This window comes from Homalodisca vitripennis, chromosome 4, assembly GCF_021130785.1.
Source record: "Homalodisca vitripennis isolate AUS2020 chromosome 4, UT_GWSS_2.1, whole genome shotgun sequence".
Lineage (NCBI taxonomy): Eukaryota > Metazoa > Arthropoda > Insecta > Hemiptera > Cicadellidae > Homalodisca > Homalodisca vitripennis.
The window spans coordinates 115,631,364-115,653,422 of record NC_060210.1 but is presented as its reverse complement, the minus strand read 5'-3'; the positions used below and the strand labels follow the sequence as shown (position 1 = coordinate 115,653,422).

The 22,059-nt window shown below is 34.2% G+C and overlaps 1 protein-coding gene across 2 annotated transcripts in view; it reads right to left on the bottom strand.

Annotated features, from left to right (window-relative positions):
* LOC124359973 overlaps positions 1–22,059 on the bottom strand; it is a 141,382-nt gene that overhangs the window by 52,467 nt on the left and 66,856 nt on the right. For both annotated transcript variants that reach the window (XM_046813179.1, XM_046813180.1), the window contains one exon: positions 352–474. In XM_046813179.1, the coding sequence (XP_046669135.1) occupies positions 352–474 (123 nt within the window). Of the gene's footprint in view, positions 1–351; positions 475–22,059 lie in introns of those variants that run through there.

The window sequence follows — 22,059 nt, the reverse complement described above, 5'->3', positions numbered from 1 at the left end:
AATATTTATCTTTTTTCCACGAAAACATTTAGACACGTAATACATTTTTTTATTTATCTGTAGGTTTTAGTGTAGTCACCGTTTCAAACCATAAAAAGAATGTCTACATACTTTTTATTATTGTCGACAGATGGATGGTCCACTAATGGTTTGAAAGCGTTACAACTGCAATTGATATTAAATTGTTCAAAGTTTCTTGGCAATATTTGTGTACAGTTATTCCGATTCTACTACACTGTTTCATTGGCATAATCTGAATTCTTACGGAACACCTCATCATAATCCTCTTAGAGTAATAAAATTAAGTTAATGTAATACACTTAATGTAAGCTGATAATATTACACACTTACTTGATATAATAAGATTTTCCATCGCTGTCAATGGCCTCCTCCCAGCCGAAGGGGAAGCCGCCGCTGTTGTCTCGGGCCCAGGCGTCGGCGGGTGGCAGCCAGGACGCTGTCTGGGTCAGGTGGCTGTAACAGACACAAGCTTCACTTAATATATATTTTTAACAACAAAGATAACGTTGTGTGTTCAGGACGCTGTCTGGGTCAGGTGGCTGTAACAGACACAAGCTTCACTTAATATAACTGAAAGATAACGTCTTGTGTTCAGAACGATCTATGGATAAGGCCGTTGTAACAGTCAGAGAATTTACTTAATATATCTTTTTAATGACGAAGATAACGTCTTGTGTTCAGAACGATATATGGATAGACTAAGATAGTTGTAACAGTCAGAGAATTAACTTAATATATCTTTTTAATGACGAAGATAACGTCTTGTGTTCAGAACGATATATGGATAGACTAAGATAGTTGTAACAGTCAGAGGATTCACTTAATATATCTTTTTAATGACGAAGATAACGTCTTGTGTTCAGAACGATATATGGATAGACTAAGATCGTTGTAACAGTCAGAGGATTCACTTAATATATCTTTTTAATGACGAAGATAACGTCTTGTGTTCAGAACGATCTATGGCTAAGGCCGTTGTAACCGTCAGAGGATTCACTTAATACTTTTTAATGACGAAGATAACGTCTTGAGTTTAGAACGGTCTATGGATAAAGCCGTTGTAACAGTCAGTGGATTTACTTAATATATCTTTTTAAAGACGAAGATAACGTCTTGTGTTCAGAACGATATATGGATAGACTAAAATCGTTGTAACAGTCAGAGGATTCACTTAATATATCTTTTTAATGACGAAGATAACGTTCTTTGTTTGAAGGTTATTTTTGACGATGGAAGGATTGTGAAGGAAACAGGATTTTCCGGACATTTGCCATCGTTCAGTGAAACAAGAATATCAGTAACACTTAAGTTTCGAGATCTACAATCTGATCTCTTCTTCAGGTAAAGAACTAACCTAATACATAATTTACAAACTAGAGGTTTAAAATAAACAAATCTTACCATAGCGTATTGTGGCACGGCCTAAGTCAGGAATCACAACCCTACATGTTGTTTGTCAACTTCACTAACTCTATAGACATTGCATTTAATAAAAAAACTATTAACAAAATACTAATCATTAAAACTGAACTACGGAATACAGGTCACAATACGTCTTCATTCGTTACTACTAACCACCTACGATCTGACCAGAGGGGACTAGCCAATGGTAATCGTCACGGCTCAAATGTGACTAAAACAAGATGGCGGAAATAAAAAGGCAGGGGGGGGACAGAAATGGGCCCTTTCGTTATTATTGGTTCATGCGAGATGAACTTCTTTTAAACCATATTGTGACTCCGCATTGGTTTATTACAAATAATCTGATCCGTTTGATACTTTTGATTTTCTCTTTTGTTCATTTTTTAGAATTGGCAACCAAAGCGGCCTAATCTCACACTGATGGTTGACTGATTGGTTGGTCTGCCAATTTAATGTATCTTGCCTCAATTAATTTTATTTTTGAAGATATGTGGTGCCCCAGATGTATTATGTTGGCTTCGTCCCAATTCATATGATGGTCTTCGGACCAACATGGTGTTACAATTTTTGGGACTTTTCTGAGAGAGCCTTTCTCGTTGTTTTCTTTGTGCTCTTTTATCCTTACGTTTAGTGGTCTTTTTGTCTCGCCTATTTATTCCCTATTACAAACTACATTTTATACTGTAAACACAGTTTTTGGAATCACTGTGTGCCATTTTTTTGGTTTTTGTTTTTACGAGACTTTGTCTAAGAGTGTTGTATGTTTTAAACGCGGTTTCTGAATGTTGTACTTTCTTACCTACTCTTCTAAAATTTTCTTCCGATTAATCCCGGCACATAAGCGACTGACATAAACGCAAAAATTTATCACAATTCTGTTTTTCTGACTCAGGAATTGATTCTTCTGGTTCGTTTGCACTTATTTATTACTAATTGAGGGTATATCCATTGCTTCCAGGTAAGTCTTGTGTTCAGAACGATCTACGGATAAGGTCGTTAAAACAGTCAGATGCTTCACTTAATATAAATTGTTTAATGATGACTATAAAACGTCGTGTGTTTCAGGAAGCTGTCTGGTCCAGATGACTGTAAAAAGTCAGAAGCTTAACTTAATATATTTTCAATGGCGAAATAAAAGCTATTATGTTATTTAAGAGGCATGTTTTTTAAAACGCATACAGGCAATATTTGTCTCAATATTTTGTGTAACAAGTAAATGCTGATGCCCCTTTTTTAAATTTATTTTACGAATCCTGGAAGATTTTTAATTATACCTGGGATTAATCTAAATCTACCACGTTTTTGCTATAATAAAACATAAAACAAGACTCAGTAAACTGGTAACTGCTCTATACGCCAAAGGTTTAATTTTTAAAATGTCTAAGGTTCCAAACGAAAATATGTCCATATATAAAGAAATACAAATACTTTCTGGTTTAATAATTTGTTCTCTAAAACTCTTGAAATTAATTTCATAACTCTTTAAAAATTTGTTATCCAACGCTTTAATTACAAAAAAACGGGAAACTATCAAGATCATAATCTTCAACGTCTAGCTAAAAATCCGATCCTATAGTTTAGCCCACATTTAATATCTCTTCATATATCGCGACGACAACTGTAAAATATTAATATTTTCCGGTCTAAGACTTTGTTTGGAATATCAGTTAGAAATCGTATTTTTAACGAAAAAAATGTTTACTATTTTACTTCAAGATTTGTTTGTATATTTTAATAAATATATAATATATATCTATCACTTTATTTAATTGAGTGCAAAACCTATCTCGTACATTCAACACCAAAACGGTGTGATGGCAACTTGCTCAAGGATATCCAGGCAATATTACCTCTGGTGTTTGTGAAGATTATGTAGCGAGAATGCAGCTTGGAAGTGCGGCCAATTCTCCTCAGTGCATGATTGGATTACTATTCTAACATTCTCTACGGTTAGACACCTGTGTCGTACAATTAGCTGAATCATTTTGAATTTTTCGTACTTACGATACTTCTTTTAAGAATTTTTGTAAATTCCTAATTAGGTTTTGGACATTTGCTGATGATAACTATAAGGTTAAGTTCCTTTCACACGAATCATGTAAATAAGATGCAAAGGGATTTGGCTGAGCGTTAGCGAAGAGTCTATCACTCGAGAGGCTGAATGTATTTCATTTCTGTCGGTTATTGTCTGTCTACCTGCACGATATCTCGAAAGCGAACTGACCTATATACCTGAAGTTTTGCATGACGCTTCATTTCCATCTGAGCTTCAATGATAGTAGATGTCACTTAATAATTATTTATATTGGTATTATGGCGTAAAAACATGACGGGTAAGCATGATTGTATTCATAAGTAAACACGAAAAAAATGAAAGTTAATGTTTTAAAAGTCGATGAGATTTGATTTCATTGCAATCTCTTGTTAGTTGTGTTATTGCACGCCGAAAACTTTTATTATTTGAACATTTGGTATGAAACTTATACGATGGTCCATGTCCGATCATCTCGCAGTATATCTCAAGAATTAAAGGAGTTATAGATTAAAAGGTTTTCACGCATCCTCAGCGAAGCCTGTTACGCGACATGCATAGAGGGAAACTTTTTAAAGAAAAATAAAGATTGTCCAAAGTGGAATTTAAGGTTAACATATCAACAGTATTCATAAATGTAAACCCTTGTGAACATCTAATTAACAGGTCTTTAACTTAGTACTGTGAGAAATAAAAGCTTTACAAATATTTTACAGCAAAAGTTTTACGTGAAATGTTTTTCTTGGAGTAAATAAATAAGCGTAGTTTATTTTTGAAAAAAAACTATCCTCGTAATCAAGTATTCAATTTTAGTTCCTATAGTTTTGGTCTTGGTGTCTGGTAATATATATATATATATATATATATATATATATATATATATCAGATATATATATAAATATATATATATATAAATTTGTATTTTTATACTCATGTATTGTGATATAAACTTCGACTTTAGTGAATTCATGACCATATTATTTAAATTGGTTACTTTTATTACTATTTTAGCATTTGAAACCTGGGAATATTGTAGATACCATTTATCGAGCTATCGAGTGTCAGTTATCTCCATTACTAAAAAATGGATATTGTCCATAATAATACTATCCTTTCAAGTCATCCATCGTCGCCATAGTCAATAGTGTATTTCACAAAGTAAGAGCCCTGTCTATTACAGTGTAGCTTTACAATTTATCAGGAGTTTTAGAAGAGTGAAAAACTCCAATAACAAAACGACCTGACATTAAAGCAACTAACCCTTTGATGTTGCTTTTATATAGAAAAATAAAGAGCACCACTCAATTATTGCCAAAGTGAGGAAAGATCTTTTATAATATAAACTCAGTGTTATGAAATTTCATACCACGTGTTGCCCTCGGTTTGTGCCAAAATCGCAGTTCAGCTTCTTGAAAATTTACTTTTTCCTATTTATCGTTATTAATTTTTACAAGCCAATAAATTAAAATATGGTGTTCATGTTTTCACTTAGTTTTAAACGTCAATGATTAACTCATTTTGGAATCAAATCAAAACAAAATCGAATTTATTTCCATAAAATGTAAAATTGAACATACAGAAGTAAATAATTTATATTAACGAAAGAATATTCAATCGTTTTGATGCAAAATATTTATAACTGAGAACAATTAAGATGAAAGAAGTTAATAGCTAATATTAAAAACCAAAATTATAGTGCAAAAAAAATAAATTCATAAAACAAAATTAATAGACATATTTTAAATGTTAAAAAGTATTTAGATTAGCTACCTAAATACTATAAAACTAAGTATTATTGCATAGAAGTGCCTATATGGGCCTTAATGGGCTGTGCGTAGACTCAAGTCGTAGAGATGATGATTTTATGATTTAAGGAAGCTCGATTTTTTTCCGGATATTTACAATGATACAAAACAATCAGTAACATTACGTTTCGAGATCTGCAATCTGATCTCTTCCTCAGGTGAATAACTAACCTAACACGTCACTAGACTCTAGGTTTAAATAAACAAATCAAACTAAGTTTTTTTCTTAGTTTTCAGAATTTGCAACTGAAGGGGCCTAATTTCAAATGATGGGAGGTTGATCCATTGGTTTGACAATATACTGTATGAAATATCAATTAATTTCCTCTTCAAGAAATGTGGTTCCGGGTGTATTATGTTAGTGTCATCCCAACGCATACAATTCTTCAATAATGTGTAATTATTTACTTTTCTATTAGCTACTTTCTTGTGTTCTTTTATCTTTACGTACAAAATAAGGATAAGATTAAGGATTTTAAAGCTAACATAACATACATCGGGCTAGCATACATCGGGAACCTAATTTATTATTATTATTCACTTGAGGAAGAGATCGGATTGCTGATCTCGAAACTTAGTGTTATTGATTTTTTGTATCACTGAACAATGGCAAATGTCCGGAAAATCCTGTTTCCTTCACAATCCTTGCCAAAAACAAACTTTAATTAAAGAATGATTTATTGTAAGCAAAATGAATATTACTACTACCAAGAAATAATTGTGGTGTAAATGTAAATAAAATTATATATTTGATTTGTGAAATGACTTGTGGGCATTATAAATCAGGAAATGGATGGTGATTGAACATAATTCAATTTTTGCACTATATTCCACCCATAACAAAACCTATTAGCTAGGCGAGTTATCTAGAAAACATTCAGAGTGTACAGGAATAAACATATATTTCATGTATTGAGATATCATGCATTGATATCCGCCACTCATTGACTTTGTATAATTACTGAACTCTACCGGCGCGGCGCGGCGTCGAGTCGAAGTTACTGTTAATAACTGCCGGGCTAGATTATTGACCGACGCCAGCGCTATCTTGTTTCAACTATGAGAACCCACTCGGCCAGAACCACGAAGTCACATTCCTCTCTATAGACTGCCCTCTCTATATACTATGTGTACATTCATTATTAACTTGGGATAAACGCACATAACCATTTAAGCTGTTAGTGAACCATGAACATTGGCGTGTGATTGATAGATAACCTGTCAAGACAAGTTTGCAGATTGGTATTGGGATTGATGACTTAATATCCTGATCCTTCCCTCCCTCCCCCTCCTCACCTCGACGCAACACGATCATGTCAGACCTGTGTCCAATCTTAGTCAGAACATTAACACGATCCCTTGTTTGTGTGAAATTTTTATCTTTGACACATCAAAATCCATAACCTTTTTACTTCATGTCTGTATTATTTGCTTAAATATTCATATATATTTACTATCATAGTTGGAATCTAATTTTTAATTAACTAACAGGCTACAAAAAGCACATATTTGTGTGAAAATGTAACAATTTTTTATTTTATTTCTAACATTTACCATGCGATTATGGTCAACTATTTCACGTTATGTAATTTATACAAGAATGTATACAATACAAAATAAAAATGTCAGTGCTCAACCCTATGTAAAAATGGAATAGATATTTTTTTATCAAGTTTAATAAATTATCATAAATTAATGTGCAAATGAAAAGAATATTTGAATAATGTTTAGAAATGAGCGATTCTCTACCAATTGTAACTGTATCATATGGACCTGCAGTGAATAGTGAAGAAAGGAATCTATCAATATTTTGACATTATTTTATTTCACCCCCTAAGGATTCATAAGTTGTACTGCTGTATAATATCAAAGTACAAGAGTAAAACTTTATAGCACAGACTGAATTCAATCAATAGTTTTCTTTACAGTATTTTATTATGCTCCTAGGAACTCATATAAACATTGTAACTGCATAACATAAAAATGTATATTATGGTAAAAATAGTTAGGAAAGAGATATATAAATATTTGTAGATTATTTTATTTCAACCCTACGGATTCATGTGACATTTGAAACTGTTCAGACAAACCTGTTAACTGATTAAATAAGAATTCAGTAAATAGATAAAAACGAGATAACCTTGCCAAGCATTTTAGGGGATTGAATAACATTCATTTGCCATATTGTCGTTTTCGAAGAGTAGAATATATTGAAGAAAAAGACCACTTTATGGCGCAGAGTGCTTATCCTCAAAGAATATCGATAGTGTTGTATTGCATGTCAGGATATCGCATTATATTTGATATTATATCATTTTTGATAAAGTATAAATACGTAGTGAAGAAAACCATGTTATCTCGCAGTGTGCTTACGTTCAATCAGTATCCATTTACTTTGTATTCTACTGCACCACCAAGAGATCGCATGCAGTTTGTTATATTTGTATATAGCGAACGAAGAATACATTATCGTGTGTATTATAGATTTATAAATAAATATATATATATATATATATATATATATATATATATATATATATATATTTAATGACAAACAAATAATAAATGAACATAATTTCAGTGAATTATTTGTTAATTGTAATCAGTTAAGCTCAGTGTTAATTACCATACAGAATATTTCCCAACTTGCAAATTTAGTGGCAATTAAATATTTTAAATGTATTCAAAATAAATTCAAATATTTCAAATCATAATATTCTATAAAACATTTCCAAACAACCGGTCATATGATCTAAAACATCGAAACACTCTACCATAATGGCACATCCAAATAGGGTGTGTATTAAAATTAATATTTCATCAAAATGGTAACTAATTTAAAATAAAATTCTAGACCCCATATAGAAGTTTAAATCATTGTTAATATTACTCAAAAATATGATGATACTTAATTATTCACAGAAGCATAAAAACAAAATTAACTGTGTAATTATATATGTCATAAAAATCTCTAAGCTTCTTAAAATTGAGTAAAACCGAACAAAACGTCTAAGAGAGAAAGTGTTATTTCATGCATATTTAAAGAGTTATTACTAAAAAAATAGAATTAAATAGCAAAATACAGAAGGAACTTGATTTTTGTCAATATAACTGTTACTTTTAGCAACTGATTGTACATGTTTGTATTACAACTAACACCTAACTGTAAAGAATAAGGCAATGGATGTGTATGGTAAAATTAATGTACAAAGTGTTGTTTTATGCTACATTTTTGAAAGTAAAATAACTCTTGAGATGTATTCCCTTAGTCCTATTAAAGTTGGGAAATGTGCATAATAATTATTCTTTCCACTCTTTAAGGAATAGTGAATTAAAATTGTACATTATTTCAAGGGTAATTTTTAATTCTACATTATAGTTATAATATAAGTAAACCTTTCTAATTGAAAATAATTAAATATTAATGTCGTCAACTTTTAAGAAAATATTATTTTTCACCAATATTAATTCTGTATGAGATGGCTAATTAAGGAGCAAACAGAGATCAACGATGGAAGGGGTTGCCTAGGGGGAGGGGGAGGATAATGCTGACTTTGCGGGCAGGAACACCGAAGCCGGGTCCTGGAAGTGCTTCGTTCGGCAAAGTTTGAACAAGATAAGTCCATAAGGTTATCTCCTTCTGTGGCATAATGGAACGATATTTGAAACAAGTAGAACACACAATATTGTTCTTAAATTACAAATTAATGAGTCACTTGAGTATAACCTTGAATAATTTATCGAACCAAGCAACACCATGAGGTCATGACGTCAGAGGTGTGGGGTGGTAACATGATGCTGACCCTAATACGTATACAGTATGTTATTTATGGAACATCTATCATGTCGAATAGTCCCATCGGGTTCCTAGTCAATTTGTTATAACAGTTTCTGAAACCTTGATTGCAATATCAGCACTATTTATGTAGTGACCAGACCTTGTACGTAACAGTGACGAGCAATATGTTATTTGCATTTTTATGATGAATGTTGAAATCAGTTGTACAGTTATCATTAAGATTAACTAGTAGTGGTAGCAAAGGTAACAGCTGTTTAAAATAAGAGCTACGGTTTAAAATAATACACTAGAAATTGGGAACCGATTTGAATTTTATAAGCATATTTCCAGGTAATTTCTTGAAATCGCTAGGGAGGAAAAGATGGGCGATAGAAGTGATAGTTTTGGTGAGGGTTGAAATAGACGTGTATCAAAAGGGTTAATAACATAAGGGATAATTTTTCCTCAGATCATATTTTATAGCTTGACACACATAAATACAACCGTAAATTCATTAATAGTTATAACACCGTAAACTATCAAGATATAGAGACTTAAAAGTACTAATTTTCAGCCAAATTCTGTCTTTATAGTCTATCAAGCTACAAAAATATTGAGCAAATAGTTTATCGTTTCATATATTTAGCTTTTCCGTTACCCTGTCATTTTTATTCGTGCCACAACTTGCGTGGCTGATGATAGATTTATTTCTCAGGAATAAATTATTATATTGATTACATGAAAAACTATTCCTTAAAACCAAATTTGTTACCTTCAACAAATGTACTCTTTGTTATTTTAAAATTACTTATTAATTTAACTTTTTACTTTGCTTGTTGTTATAAAATAAATATGTCTAATCGTTATTAGTTTTTACATGACATTTGTTTTACAAAATTGTACTGAAATTGTTATTTTTATGCATTACACATTTAACAATGATACTCAAATTGATATTTAAAACTGTTATTGTTTCAACGTGTAAAATTATTTTATTTTACAAACTGCCTTAGACTGGATATTAAAAACTTAAAATATTAATTTATAGTGACATTTAAAATATTGTATTAATTCGTTTCATTGCTAAATATTATTAATTATTACTAGAATAGTTGTTTCGGTGTAAACTATAGTCTAATAAATGACGGAATACATTCCACTACCTAGATCCACTATATAATATTCACCGCTATACCTCCGTTTCAATGAACTGATCTTTTCTCTTTTAATTTAAGGAATGATCATATTCTTCCTTTAAGGGCCTTAAATGTCATGTTCAGAAGAAATAGCCTAACAGTATTTGATCTGGCCTTCACGTCGTGCAAGTGTCAAATTATTTTCTTAAAGAAGTGCACTGTTTCGTTACTAAGACCGAACCAAGCTTATCTCTAATAACACTTAGAAATAAAGCCATGCTTAAAAGTATAGTAATAGTAAACCTAAAAAAATTGAGAAGAGATCCATAGAACAATAAAAACCCTGAAATATAGATTTTGGAAACAATCTACACTATATCTGTTCAATATTAATAAACGCGAATGAGAACACAAAACGAAACTGATAAAATATTACCACGTTAAATATGATACCCTTGTCATCATATACACTAAAACAAAAATAGGAGTCGACTCCTACAACAGAAACGTTTTTTTGCGTTCTTCGTATGAAGAACAAAAAGGATAGTACTGTAGATAGAATCGAATGAAATCACTCACCTATCTCTGGAATACACCATACCAGCTGCTGAGAAACGATGACAGCGAGGCGCGATCCAAGGAAGACAGTGAGGGACTGAGACCAAAGACGGTACACAAGAAATGTAACAACCTGGAGGGCGAGGGCGACAAGAGGCTTAGAGTACGGGGGGAGTGTAGAGTACGTCGCCCGGGCACTCTACACCCTCGCCGTACACCGGGGGACAGAGAGCCGCTCATTTAATGGGCTGGAGTGTGTACAAATTGTGACAATACTTCATTCATCAGTAACAGACAATCCAGGTCACTAATTTCTTACATTTCAGGAGGGAGGGGGGTTGGGGAGGCGTTTTAGCTGATTGGTACACTCGAGTGAACTTCAGGATTCTGGAATTTAACTGCTTTGCTTTGTTAGTAACGTAAAATGAAAACGACTGGGAGAAAAATCAAACAGAAAATGCACAGTTTGTTTACTTACCGTAGTTCTTTTTGCCATTTAACTACTTTTATTTTCCCATAACAAATAGATACATGAAAGTATGGTAGTAGTAGAAAATCTACTTTATTTTTTAACGAAAATATCTATTTCGGAAACACCCAAAGAGCAACTTATTTTCATAAAATGCCCGACGTTAGTTTGGGTGCACATGTGCAACTGTGTAACAAACCATCTGTGATTTGACAAAATTTGGCAGACATGTGTTGGTAGTTGAACAAACAAAACTTTCTTAAAACTAGGAGTAACTTTTCTGACTACAGTTTCTTCACCATTGTCGCTAATTAACTGCTTTGAAAATTTCAGATTTGTATCTCAAAGGTGATGAAGACAACAATGTCTTATTCATCAGGTGAATTCAGGCCTAATATGGCCTCTTTAACACTTAACATAGGGAACCAACGGATTAAAGGTGACTTCCTGACCACCATTAGGCAGACTGCTTGCAAGGACAGGATCCCTCTGCGATTACCAATCCAAGCAGCAGGGACTCCAAATGTTGTTTGACTCGTTATCTTGCAATAACCGCCACGCTGCCGTGCTCGCTACATTGGTATCACTCCAGAATAATCGTATAGAATTGTATAAAAAACTATAAATTCAATTTATGGTAATTTAGTTATGTTACAATCCCATAAAACATCATGCGAATGGTCAAAGTTTCAATAATAATATCTATAGTAATTTTGATAGAACCTATTAATTTTTAATGTGTAACAGTTTATAATGATATTCATCCAAAAATTATGTTTGAAATAAAAAGTAAAGTTTCGAAAATAATTGTGTCAGCATTTAAAGTGAATATTAAAATAGATTTTTTATATTAAAACAGGTGATTTAGAAAAAAAAAAACTTTCATAACTCTCTGCAGTATGGAAACATCAGAATACAATGTGTAGAATGTAAAGGAAGAAAACTTATGGTACATACTGTGACAGGTGATTTAATCACCAATTATTATTTAGCAGGAAAAAGAAAAAGAAACTTGAGTGGAAATGCTATTGGCGTTTTTCTTTTGTACCATTCAGAGAACACAAAGGATCAAACGAAGATGAGATGTCGCAGACAGAACCGTCATATCTGTTGTTATACCTATTACTTCAACAACAACAATTGCAATGTTGTCGAACATAGGCCAAGTTCTTCGTCCCGTTACAAGGGCTTATAGATTATGTAACTATTATTTTTTCCTATTAAGTTGAGCGCTTTAGCTTCAGCATCTCAGCTTGAGCTTCATAACAAAGTCATGTTTCTCGTGTTAAGAATATGAAAATTAGCAAAAATAAAGGGGATATTTTGGAAGGAATAATAGGGCTGGTATATTATTATTGACTGTGGAAGAGACGATGGCCGAGTGGCCCAAGACGTCGGACTTTGGATCAGAGTTAGAGATAAGCTAGGCTCAAATCCTGTCTCTGACCAAAGCGCTTTGAAAAGTTAATAATAATAATAATAAATAGATATAATAATAAATAAAATAATAGTACATAAACGTAATAATAATAAATTAGTACTATCGACCTTGTACTGTATCGAATCTCCTTCTTACTCTTAGATCCTTGCACAGGCTAGTGGCACACGGGGCAGGCAGAATAAGGGTTAAAAGGAAATCGGCTTCTAAAAAAAAGAATTTAGAAGCCCGTTCAATTTCAGATCTGTTTTTTCATTAAAAGTAAATAATACGCACTATTTTGTTATGAATTTAATTTAATTACATACTGAGGTGGTTGAATTGTAATATGATGTATATTCAAAAAGTATTGACTGTAAATATAAAATGCAGGTGATTAAATGAAGGCTGCGATGAATGAGCAATGTTTAGAAGTAGCTGGTTAGTATGCAGAAGCAGGCTGTCAGGCGTGGGGAGGTACGGCGTGGGCAAGACATATAGCGCTCTACAACCCTTTGCACAGGCCCTGGACCCATGCCAAGGGCGGTGCTAGGGGAAAGTGAAAAGCAGGGGAAAATGTTACCATAGCTACGATATACCGAGGTGCAGTGTTTGTTCAGACAACAACAACAAGGAGTTTGTTGTTGAACAACATTGCTAGAATAACTTAACCTGGTAATAAGCTCTTAGACACGCCACGTACTTTGTCTTTAGTAAGAGATTTGCGAAGTTTAGGTGAATGATAATCCTCATCACAACCGTAGTTAGTTTTCCTTCATCACCTTTAGTCTTGGAGCTGTCCCAAGGGACGATTCTACAATATTTTTAAGGAATTTGAAAATCTCAAAGATTGGGTTACAGTTACAGGCTCGAGCTAAATATTTACAACAAGTATTTTCTCGGAAAGAATATTCAACTATTCCCTCCTTATTATTACGTTTATATTTTCATAACACTCGAAACATTTTCAGAAACACGGTAAAAAGAAATAGATATAATATTTCATATATCTATTGACCGTGTCATTAAACGTTAAACTAGTCAAAATTTTGATTTCCTTTTTAAATGCCTAAAGTCAAATTATAAAACTTTCCGTGATATTCTTTATAGGTTGCATTATATATATATATATATATATATATATATATATATATAATGTATTGTGTATAGTTAAAAGAATATATATAATATACGTTGAATTTTCAAATTCAAATTCCTTTAATGTCGTAAGACAACTTTTGTTTGTATGACAGAGTCAAAGTACATGCTGTATATACATAGGTTATAAAGTAAAACAATAAAAATACAATGGTTATTACAACAGTAAATATTATACTAAATATTTTTTTATTAGTCTACATAATTATAATTATTGTAAAAAAAAACTTTAAAATTTAGAATTTAAAACGAGTCACAACTTTACACTTGTTAGTTTATGCCCGATTAAAAATAAGTTTTACAAATTCCAACTATAATGCAAGAAAAACAAAAATATCATTATACTAGAAACTCTCCCACCGTGTAAAAACAACCCGCCACTAAATGCTCCTTTAATTTTCTTTTAAATTCTTCCTTATTTTGGATGCACTTCAGCGGTTCAGGAAAGTCTCCAAAAGCACCTGGCACCGACATTGTGCGGTAAACTCGCTGCCCAAACTGTCTGGTGTGGAGTTTGGCGGAGGTTTACTCGAGCCCGGGTGTTTGTGCTCGTGTACTGCGGATCCATCAGTAACTGCTACACTGTTAAATTTTGCAAACATTATTGTTTCAAAAATATACAATGACGGTAGCGTTAAGAGGTTCAATTCTTTAAAAGCAATTTTGCACGATTCTCGTTTTTTTCAGTCCAGCAAGTACACGAACAGCACGCTTTTGCAACACAAACACTCTATTAATTTGTGCTAGTGTAAGCTGAGCCCCAGACCAGCAGGGCATATCTCAAGCGAGACTCAACGAGAGAGCAGTATACAAGTTTAAGAAGAAACTTGTTACGGTATTTGGCAAGTTGGGACATGAGGAATACAGTCGAAGACAGCGACTGGCATACACAGTTGATATGAGTTCGCCAGCTGAGGTCATCATCTATTTGTACCCCCAAATATTTGACACACCTTCTTTGTTGTACTACTGAAATTATTAATTAGAATAAAAGGTGAATTATCTTTCATACGTTTTGAAAATTCCAAAAAAACTGTCTTTTTGAAGTTTAAATGCAAATTTAAATTATTTTAAAAATTGGTACAGCTGTGTCAAAACTATATGACTATTAATTTCTAAGTCCTCGACTGTCCCGCTAGAAAACCCGAGGGCTATGTCATCAGCGTACATAACAAGCTGGTTATGTGGGATCGCTTGGGGTAAGTTGTTTACATACAGTTGTAGAGTACTGTTCCCAAGATCGAAACCCTGAGGGAACACCAAAATTGACTGGAGCCCACGATGAACGACTACCCTCGACCTGCACACACTGCTCTCTCTGAGTTAGGTAAGAGTTCAACCACTGTAGAGCCAAGCGCCCCAGACCGAGACACCTTAGACACTCCAGAAGCTGTGGGTGACCGACACAGACGAACGCTTTTGTCAAATCCATCATAACCCCCACAGTCCGCCGATTTTGATCCAGCTCGGTCACAATATCCGACACGAAAAAACTTATTGCCTCTCCGGTACTTTTACCCCGTCGTGAATCCAAATTGTTTCTTATGTAGAAGTTCATTCGAACTCAAGAAAAAATTTAATCGGCCAAGAAAAATTAGCTCGAAGACCTTACTAAAGGTAGAAATTTAGAAAGAAATGGGGACGATAAGAATCCAGAGTATTACAATGCCCCCCCTTGTGTATTGGAATAGCAACTGTGCTCTTCAGTGCCCGAGGGAACCGGCCCTGTCCGAAAGAAGCTGAAACTATGTTAGACCAAAGGTTGGCTTATGGTTTCAATGCAAGATTTTATATTACTTTTACTTGGTATACCGTCAATACCAGAGGATGTTTTGTTTTTCAACCTCTTCACAGCAGAGACCACCTCCCCCGGGGTCACCGGGTGCATCGATACTGGATTATCATGCAGGTAGTTCTGCACCTGGAACTGTAAAGGAGGTTCGTGCCGATTTTTATTCAAATTTTCACCCACTGTCGTGAAATGCCTATTGAATGAGTCACAAATTTCTTGCTTGTTCTTTACCATTACGTCCCTCAATCTCAATTTCAAATTCAGAATTCGAACTCAAACCTTTTCTTACATTCGGCTTGATGAGTTTCCAAGCGTCTTTGCCTTTATTGGAAGATATAATGAGAGTGTTTCAAACATATATTTGGACTTAGCATTTTTATAACTTTAGAGTAAAGCTTCTTATAGCATTTATAATGATTCTTTTTCTCTTGTGTTGGGCTTTATTCTTAAATTGAAATGTAAAAGATTTTTAATGTTTTGCTTGAAGTTACTATACCTTTAGTAATCCACTTTTTATTATTGTGATTATGTTTTAATTTAACTAATTTCTTAGGACAAGCGACTTCAAAATTATAACTAAAAGTTTGTAAAAATCTATCAAATGTATTATCTGCTGGCAGGAAACTGATTTATGTCATTCCACGGCTCCCTGGATAACATGAGGTTCAACAAGCAAATGTTATTTGAGGTTAACTGACGGTTAGGACGTGTGTTGGCAACGACTGACCCGACGGTGCCAAATACCGAGACGAGCTGAGCAAAGTGGTCAGAAAGTCCTGTTTCCGAACACCTCAACAGCCACCTCCCCTCCGGCATGTCAGTCACCACCCAGTCCAGCAATGACTGCCTGCCAGAGACCAAGTCCTCACGAGCTAACTAGTTGTCTCAGACCGTAACAAGGTAAGAGGTCGTTCATGTCCTGGAGAGCTACTGAATGGTCCAACCAATCAATATTGAAGTCTCCAAGGATCATCAGATTGTTCTTTCTACTTAGTTGCTCAAAAAGTTCTACCGATTTGTTAAAAAAAGACGTTTTTTGCTTCCGTTAGGGGAGCGATATAATCCAATAATATTGAAAGTAAATGATTGTTTCAAAGTGAATTTAGCCCCACAAACTTCCATGTTCATGTCTTCTGAAAGATGAGAGAGATCGATTACTTCAGAGGATATGTCACGTTTACAAAATATGACAACACCTCCTGATTTACGAACTCCTCTACAATATGAGCATACCAGCGTGTAATTATCAAAACTCACATTTTTTATTTCATCGGTTTTCAGACCATGTTCGGTAAATGAAACAATATCCGGATTTTCGGTAGCCAATAATACCTCCACTTCATCGATTTTTTGACGTAAATATTGAATATTTAGGTGAAGAATTTTGAGTTTGTTGTTTTGAACATTTCTACGGACTGAGACATTAATACCAGAACATTCACAATCTAGAATCGGGACATTAACTAAACAAGGTTGGTTACCTCTACTTGCTGGCTTACATCTAAAAAACGTTCGTTTAACGAGAACTGGTATCCTCTTGTCAGAACCATACTCCGAGTCAGCATCACCAAGGCTCCCTGTCCCCGACATCGATCTCCTACCGGGCTGCAGGGGAGGAAACTCCGACAAGGAATCCAGAGGCGGCGACGCTGTCGCAGTGGTTCGCTCAACTGGGGCTGGAGTGCGGCCCGAAAGAGTCAACTGAAGGCATGATGTCCGTGACTCCCGATTTCCACCGGCGAATTCCCAGTGTCTGGAAGCGCGACGCTTGTTGTTGGCTGTTGGCATTCCAACTGATCTTTGCGTTGAGGGAAATGGTGAAGAAACACATTGTGCAATCAGTCCACACAAAACCTCCTTACCCGAGGCATCCAGATGAAGGCCATGTCGTGTAAAATGCTTTCGTTCCAGCCGACGAGAGTCGATAACTTTGATCCCCTCCTTAGTTAGGCTCTTAAGTCGGTGATTAACCTGGTTCACTAGTTTGTTGGTGTAGCATCTCGGAGGGAGGTCAAAACGGTGTGGTAAGGAGACGACGACCCAGTTGGTGTATTGGTTGGCCCTTATAAATCTCAATAGATGTCCTGGCATGAGTAAACAGCTGGTCGGTCATGCCTGGGGGTACAGTTTGACACATCATTAGTGCCAACAATTAGAACTGCTGTATCGTTCTTTGTCAATGATTCTGCCATACTGTTAGCGTTCTTCAGTATGTAGTCAGAGGAAGCATTGGAACTGGCACAGACAAAAACACTATGCGACACCTTTCTTTGCAATATACCAGAGATGTTTCTAGCGTGACTGTCTCCAAACACGTAAAGTTTCTTAGGTTGACTACACATCGTCACATCGCAAACCCCGTCGGTGGTGTTCATTGTAGTGTCAACAGCCGGGTCAAATATGTCTCTTTGAATTAAATTTTGCTTAAATGAGACGGATGAGTATTTAGATGCTTCTTTTTTCTTTCGGTTGCGTTTCCGTTTAGGTTTCAGGACGCTTCCTCAGACCTATTCTGACCATCCTTCGAATGAGTGTCATGAATGTTCGGTTCCCTAAGTACATCGTACCTGTTTATAATCGGAATGTCGTCCGCTATTACCAGCATTTTGTCGATCAAACTGTCGTCATTTCTTTTCTCCCTCCCTTGTGCTTGTAAAAGTACCTCGTGCTGCTTGAGTAAGTCTTCATATTTACTTTTGAAAGCAGCAAGTTCTATCTGAAAGTGAAAATTAGAGTCCTCGTATAGTACTTAACACGTTTGTTTTTCTTTTTCGCATTGCTTACATTCAAAAGAGGGAACATTAAACGACAATTCAGTTTGCGAATCAGCGTCATGTTGATGTGGAATATCACACCCAATTGCTACGTCGACCTTGATTAGAACTTGAGGATATTCTACCGTGTTCATTGGCTTCAAGCTCCAGTTGAAGGCTCTGGATTTTTGTCTATAAGAGCTGACTGGCGGCTGGTTAATTCAGTGATCCTATTCAGCAATTCGTCTTTTGACTTTAAACACTCATCATCCGTCTGAATCGAGCGTTCCTCTGTTTTAACTTTTTTCACAACTTGTGAAACGAGAGGTGAAAGTGCCAACGACGAGAAGAAGATCCGTAGTCCACTGAGTCATTATTTTGTAGCGGAGATGTCAGAGGAGTAACATTTCGAAACGTTTGTGGGTGCTTGCCCGAGTGGTTGTCTTTGTGGAGTTAAAATTGTCGATCTTTCAGAGTCAGTCCTCACTGTTGCGGTGCAAAAGTCGCCCGAGACACCTCCACGCAACATCCCCATTCGTAAGTGTGTGAGACTCACGGTATTTATATAATTTCCCACCACTATGCACGGCTTACCCGTTCCAGTTTTTTCAACTACCAATACCATGGTGGTATTTTGTGAGTCCTGCACTTTAGTATTTACTGCACTAGACTAGCATTGGCAAAAAAAAAAAATAAATAAGTAAATAAAGCGCAGGATTTAAAGAAAAGGAATAATGGTAGCGAACAATAATGCCTGGTATAATATGATACACTCTGCAAAACAGATCAGTAATTGTATTGCATTGCAAAAGTTTGAAGGCACTGAGTATAATCAAGTGGTGCGTTCTTATCAGTTAAAATTTGTAGTGTGAAAAGGGTAAAAACGTAAGGGATGTATTATTTCACCATGCTAAGAACTGTAACATGATGTACGTTAAAGCTAAGAGGCCCTTTCTTCCTGTTATTATGGGTTGACTTCTTTTGTAGTGTGACCTACATGAAAATTCCAAAACAGCTGTGCCTCTTCTTTTACATTTTATACCGATGCTATTTATAGTGATAATTTAACATGTTGTAAAAATTAATTAACAGATTCTAATTGTCCAAATTAAACGTATATCGTTACCACGTACAGGAAATTTACTCGCTTATAAGCTAAAATAAGTTTCTCCTGCCATTATCAAAAAACCTTCAGATTGACTTTTTTGGATTTTTCACACAACACTAATGGTGAAATGTTATGGCTATTTTATAATTTTAAGCATTGCACGTTAGAAAAATCTAGTAACTGAAGGTTAATATGACATTTTATATCAACAAAAGCTGACTGGAAGTTCTAGCAAAGAATTAATTTTACGGGTCAACCCGTTCCGCAGTTATTGTGTGCACAAAGCGACAAAATAACAAAGATGAAGAAGTGAACGTCTTATACAAAATCTGAGGAACATGATTTAAGAACTACTGAAAGAAATGTTACTCTCCTAAACTAGTTGGAAAATAAAAAAAAACGTTTCTATTCCAAGTATTAAAATTTAGCTATGCAATGTTATTATTACTACGTAATTGTACGGTACAATATAATTTAACTCCAGTTTTCTACTGGTATATTTCAAATAAAGTTTCCAGCATGAGTAGGTGCAACACAACAAACAACCTCACTCTCGGCCAAGTATCAACCACATCTGCATAATCCAATTACTCTAATGTGATTGAACCAAGGAACCATTAATGTGATCGATCAGCATCTCCTTGCCACTTGATTGGGTTAAACCCCTCATCCCCCCCACATAACAGTGAGGGAGGAAGGGGTGGAGGGGAGGTGCGAGGTATCTTGTCATGATCATCCTAGATGTGGTTCAAGTCACGTGATATTAGAATCTGATGTTCATAACACAAGGCTACGTCATAAAATAATATACACAAAGTGTCCAAATAACGAGTATCACACTTTAATTTTTTAAGATGTGATGTTAGTATACAAAAAAGACATAAAATTACATACATACCAAAAGATACGTGGAAATATTCAAAGAAAGCAACAAAAAAGACAAACTAAGTAACAAAAATAAAATTATATGAAGTGATGATGGCAGCACCCGTATTAAAAATTAAAATGGAAACTTCGAAAACAAGAAATACAGTCTTCCGAAACTGAATTTCAAAGGAAAAACAATGCTTGAACACTGAGAAAACACGTAAGAAACGAGGATATAAGGGTCAAATTGAACATATTATTTATCAATGAACGAAAAATAGATCAAATCTAATTTCAGTGAAAAAAACACACTGAAAGTTTGAACGAACGCAAGTAGAGACTACATACCACCAGAAAGAAGAGACGTACGACTTATTTAAAAGTCGCAAGTCTTATTTACGAAAATATCGTAATACGAGTATAATTGTTATTATTATGCGAAAGTATAATTAACCTTGTTTTACGAAAGAATGAGGGTCGAGTAGCTTATGTTATCTTATCTTATCAACTAAAGCCTCTGGCCATCAGAGGGGGGAAGCAGCGAAGTTGCTGCCTAATTCTTAAGACAAAAAGACATTCCCCCACATAGTGCATATCACGTAGGAGAATGCAATTCTAGAGGGTCTGATTCCAAATGCCTCAGAGATAAATAAAACATTATTACAAACCTATATACAACTTTTATTATTTTAGAGTGTGCTAACATAAAGAAAATCTTATCTTTTATGTACAGACAAGTAAAGATATAAAAGTGTACACAAAAGATACTTAAGTTCTATAAAAATCAATTATATATAATATATTTATATAAATATAAATAAATAAATATATACATATATACATACAACAACAAACATATATGTATTTCAAACATACATTAAAACTAGCTGAAAGTTTACTAATAAGAAGCAAGTTTATTAAATTATTGCAGAGAACTAATGAATATAAATTGAGAAGAATGAAAGTTTTTTTGAGAAATCGATTACAAGTTCCATTCTAATACTATTTTATTTGAAACACAATAAAACTTTTTTTAAATCTCTTAAATAGTTATTAGGATGAACTTATATAAATAAATTATAAAAATTGAAAAACCAACAAAAAATGAATTATGAATCTAAAAGGATTTTGAACCGCAAACTTGCAGAGCTGTTATCGTATTTTTATTCACATTGAGATGAAAAATAACGCAATAAACTATAGTCAAATAACTGAAGCCAGAACTTTTCCTTTGCTGAATGAAAAATACCAGACTTTCCTTCTTTGATTTGCAAAGAGAAATCAAATCCGATCACAACAGCATGAGGTCTGATAGAATCATATTTATATAAACTTCCATTTTGTCAGATATTGCCACAAAACTTATCGAATTGATATTTTATTTTACATTGACTTCTCGTCTTTCCACCTCTGATTTCTCGTAATTTCAATACATTATTATTTTGTTTATAGTTTCTTTTATCAAGTACAATAACTGCTAAGATTATTTGTGACTAGTGTTAGGCTGATGGTTAGTAATGGAGTTAGGTTATGTAATACAGGCCGATAAATTAGTTGATGTCAGATGAAAATTGTCCCCTTTAATTGATTTAGAGTACGGGACAGCATTGAAACATGTTCAAAGATTGTAGATTATAATTTATCATTGAACCAAAGGTTTTTATTAAATTTAGGTGATATCATGTTTTTGCTGTAATTGTAAATGCTTCGAATGGCCCGAAAGCAAACTAGAAACTTTCATGA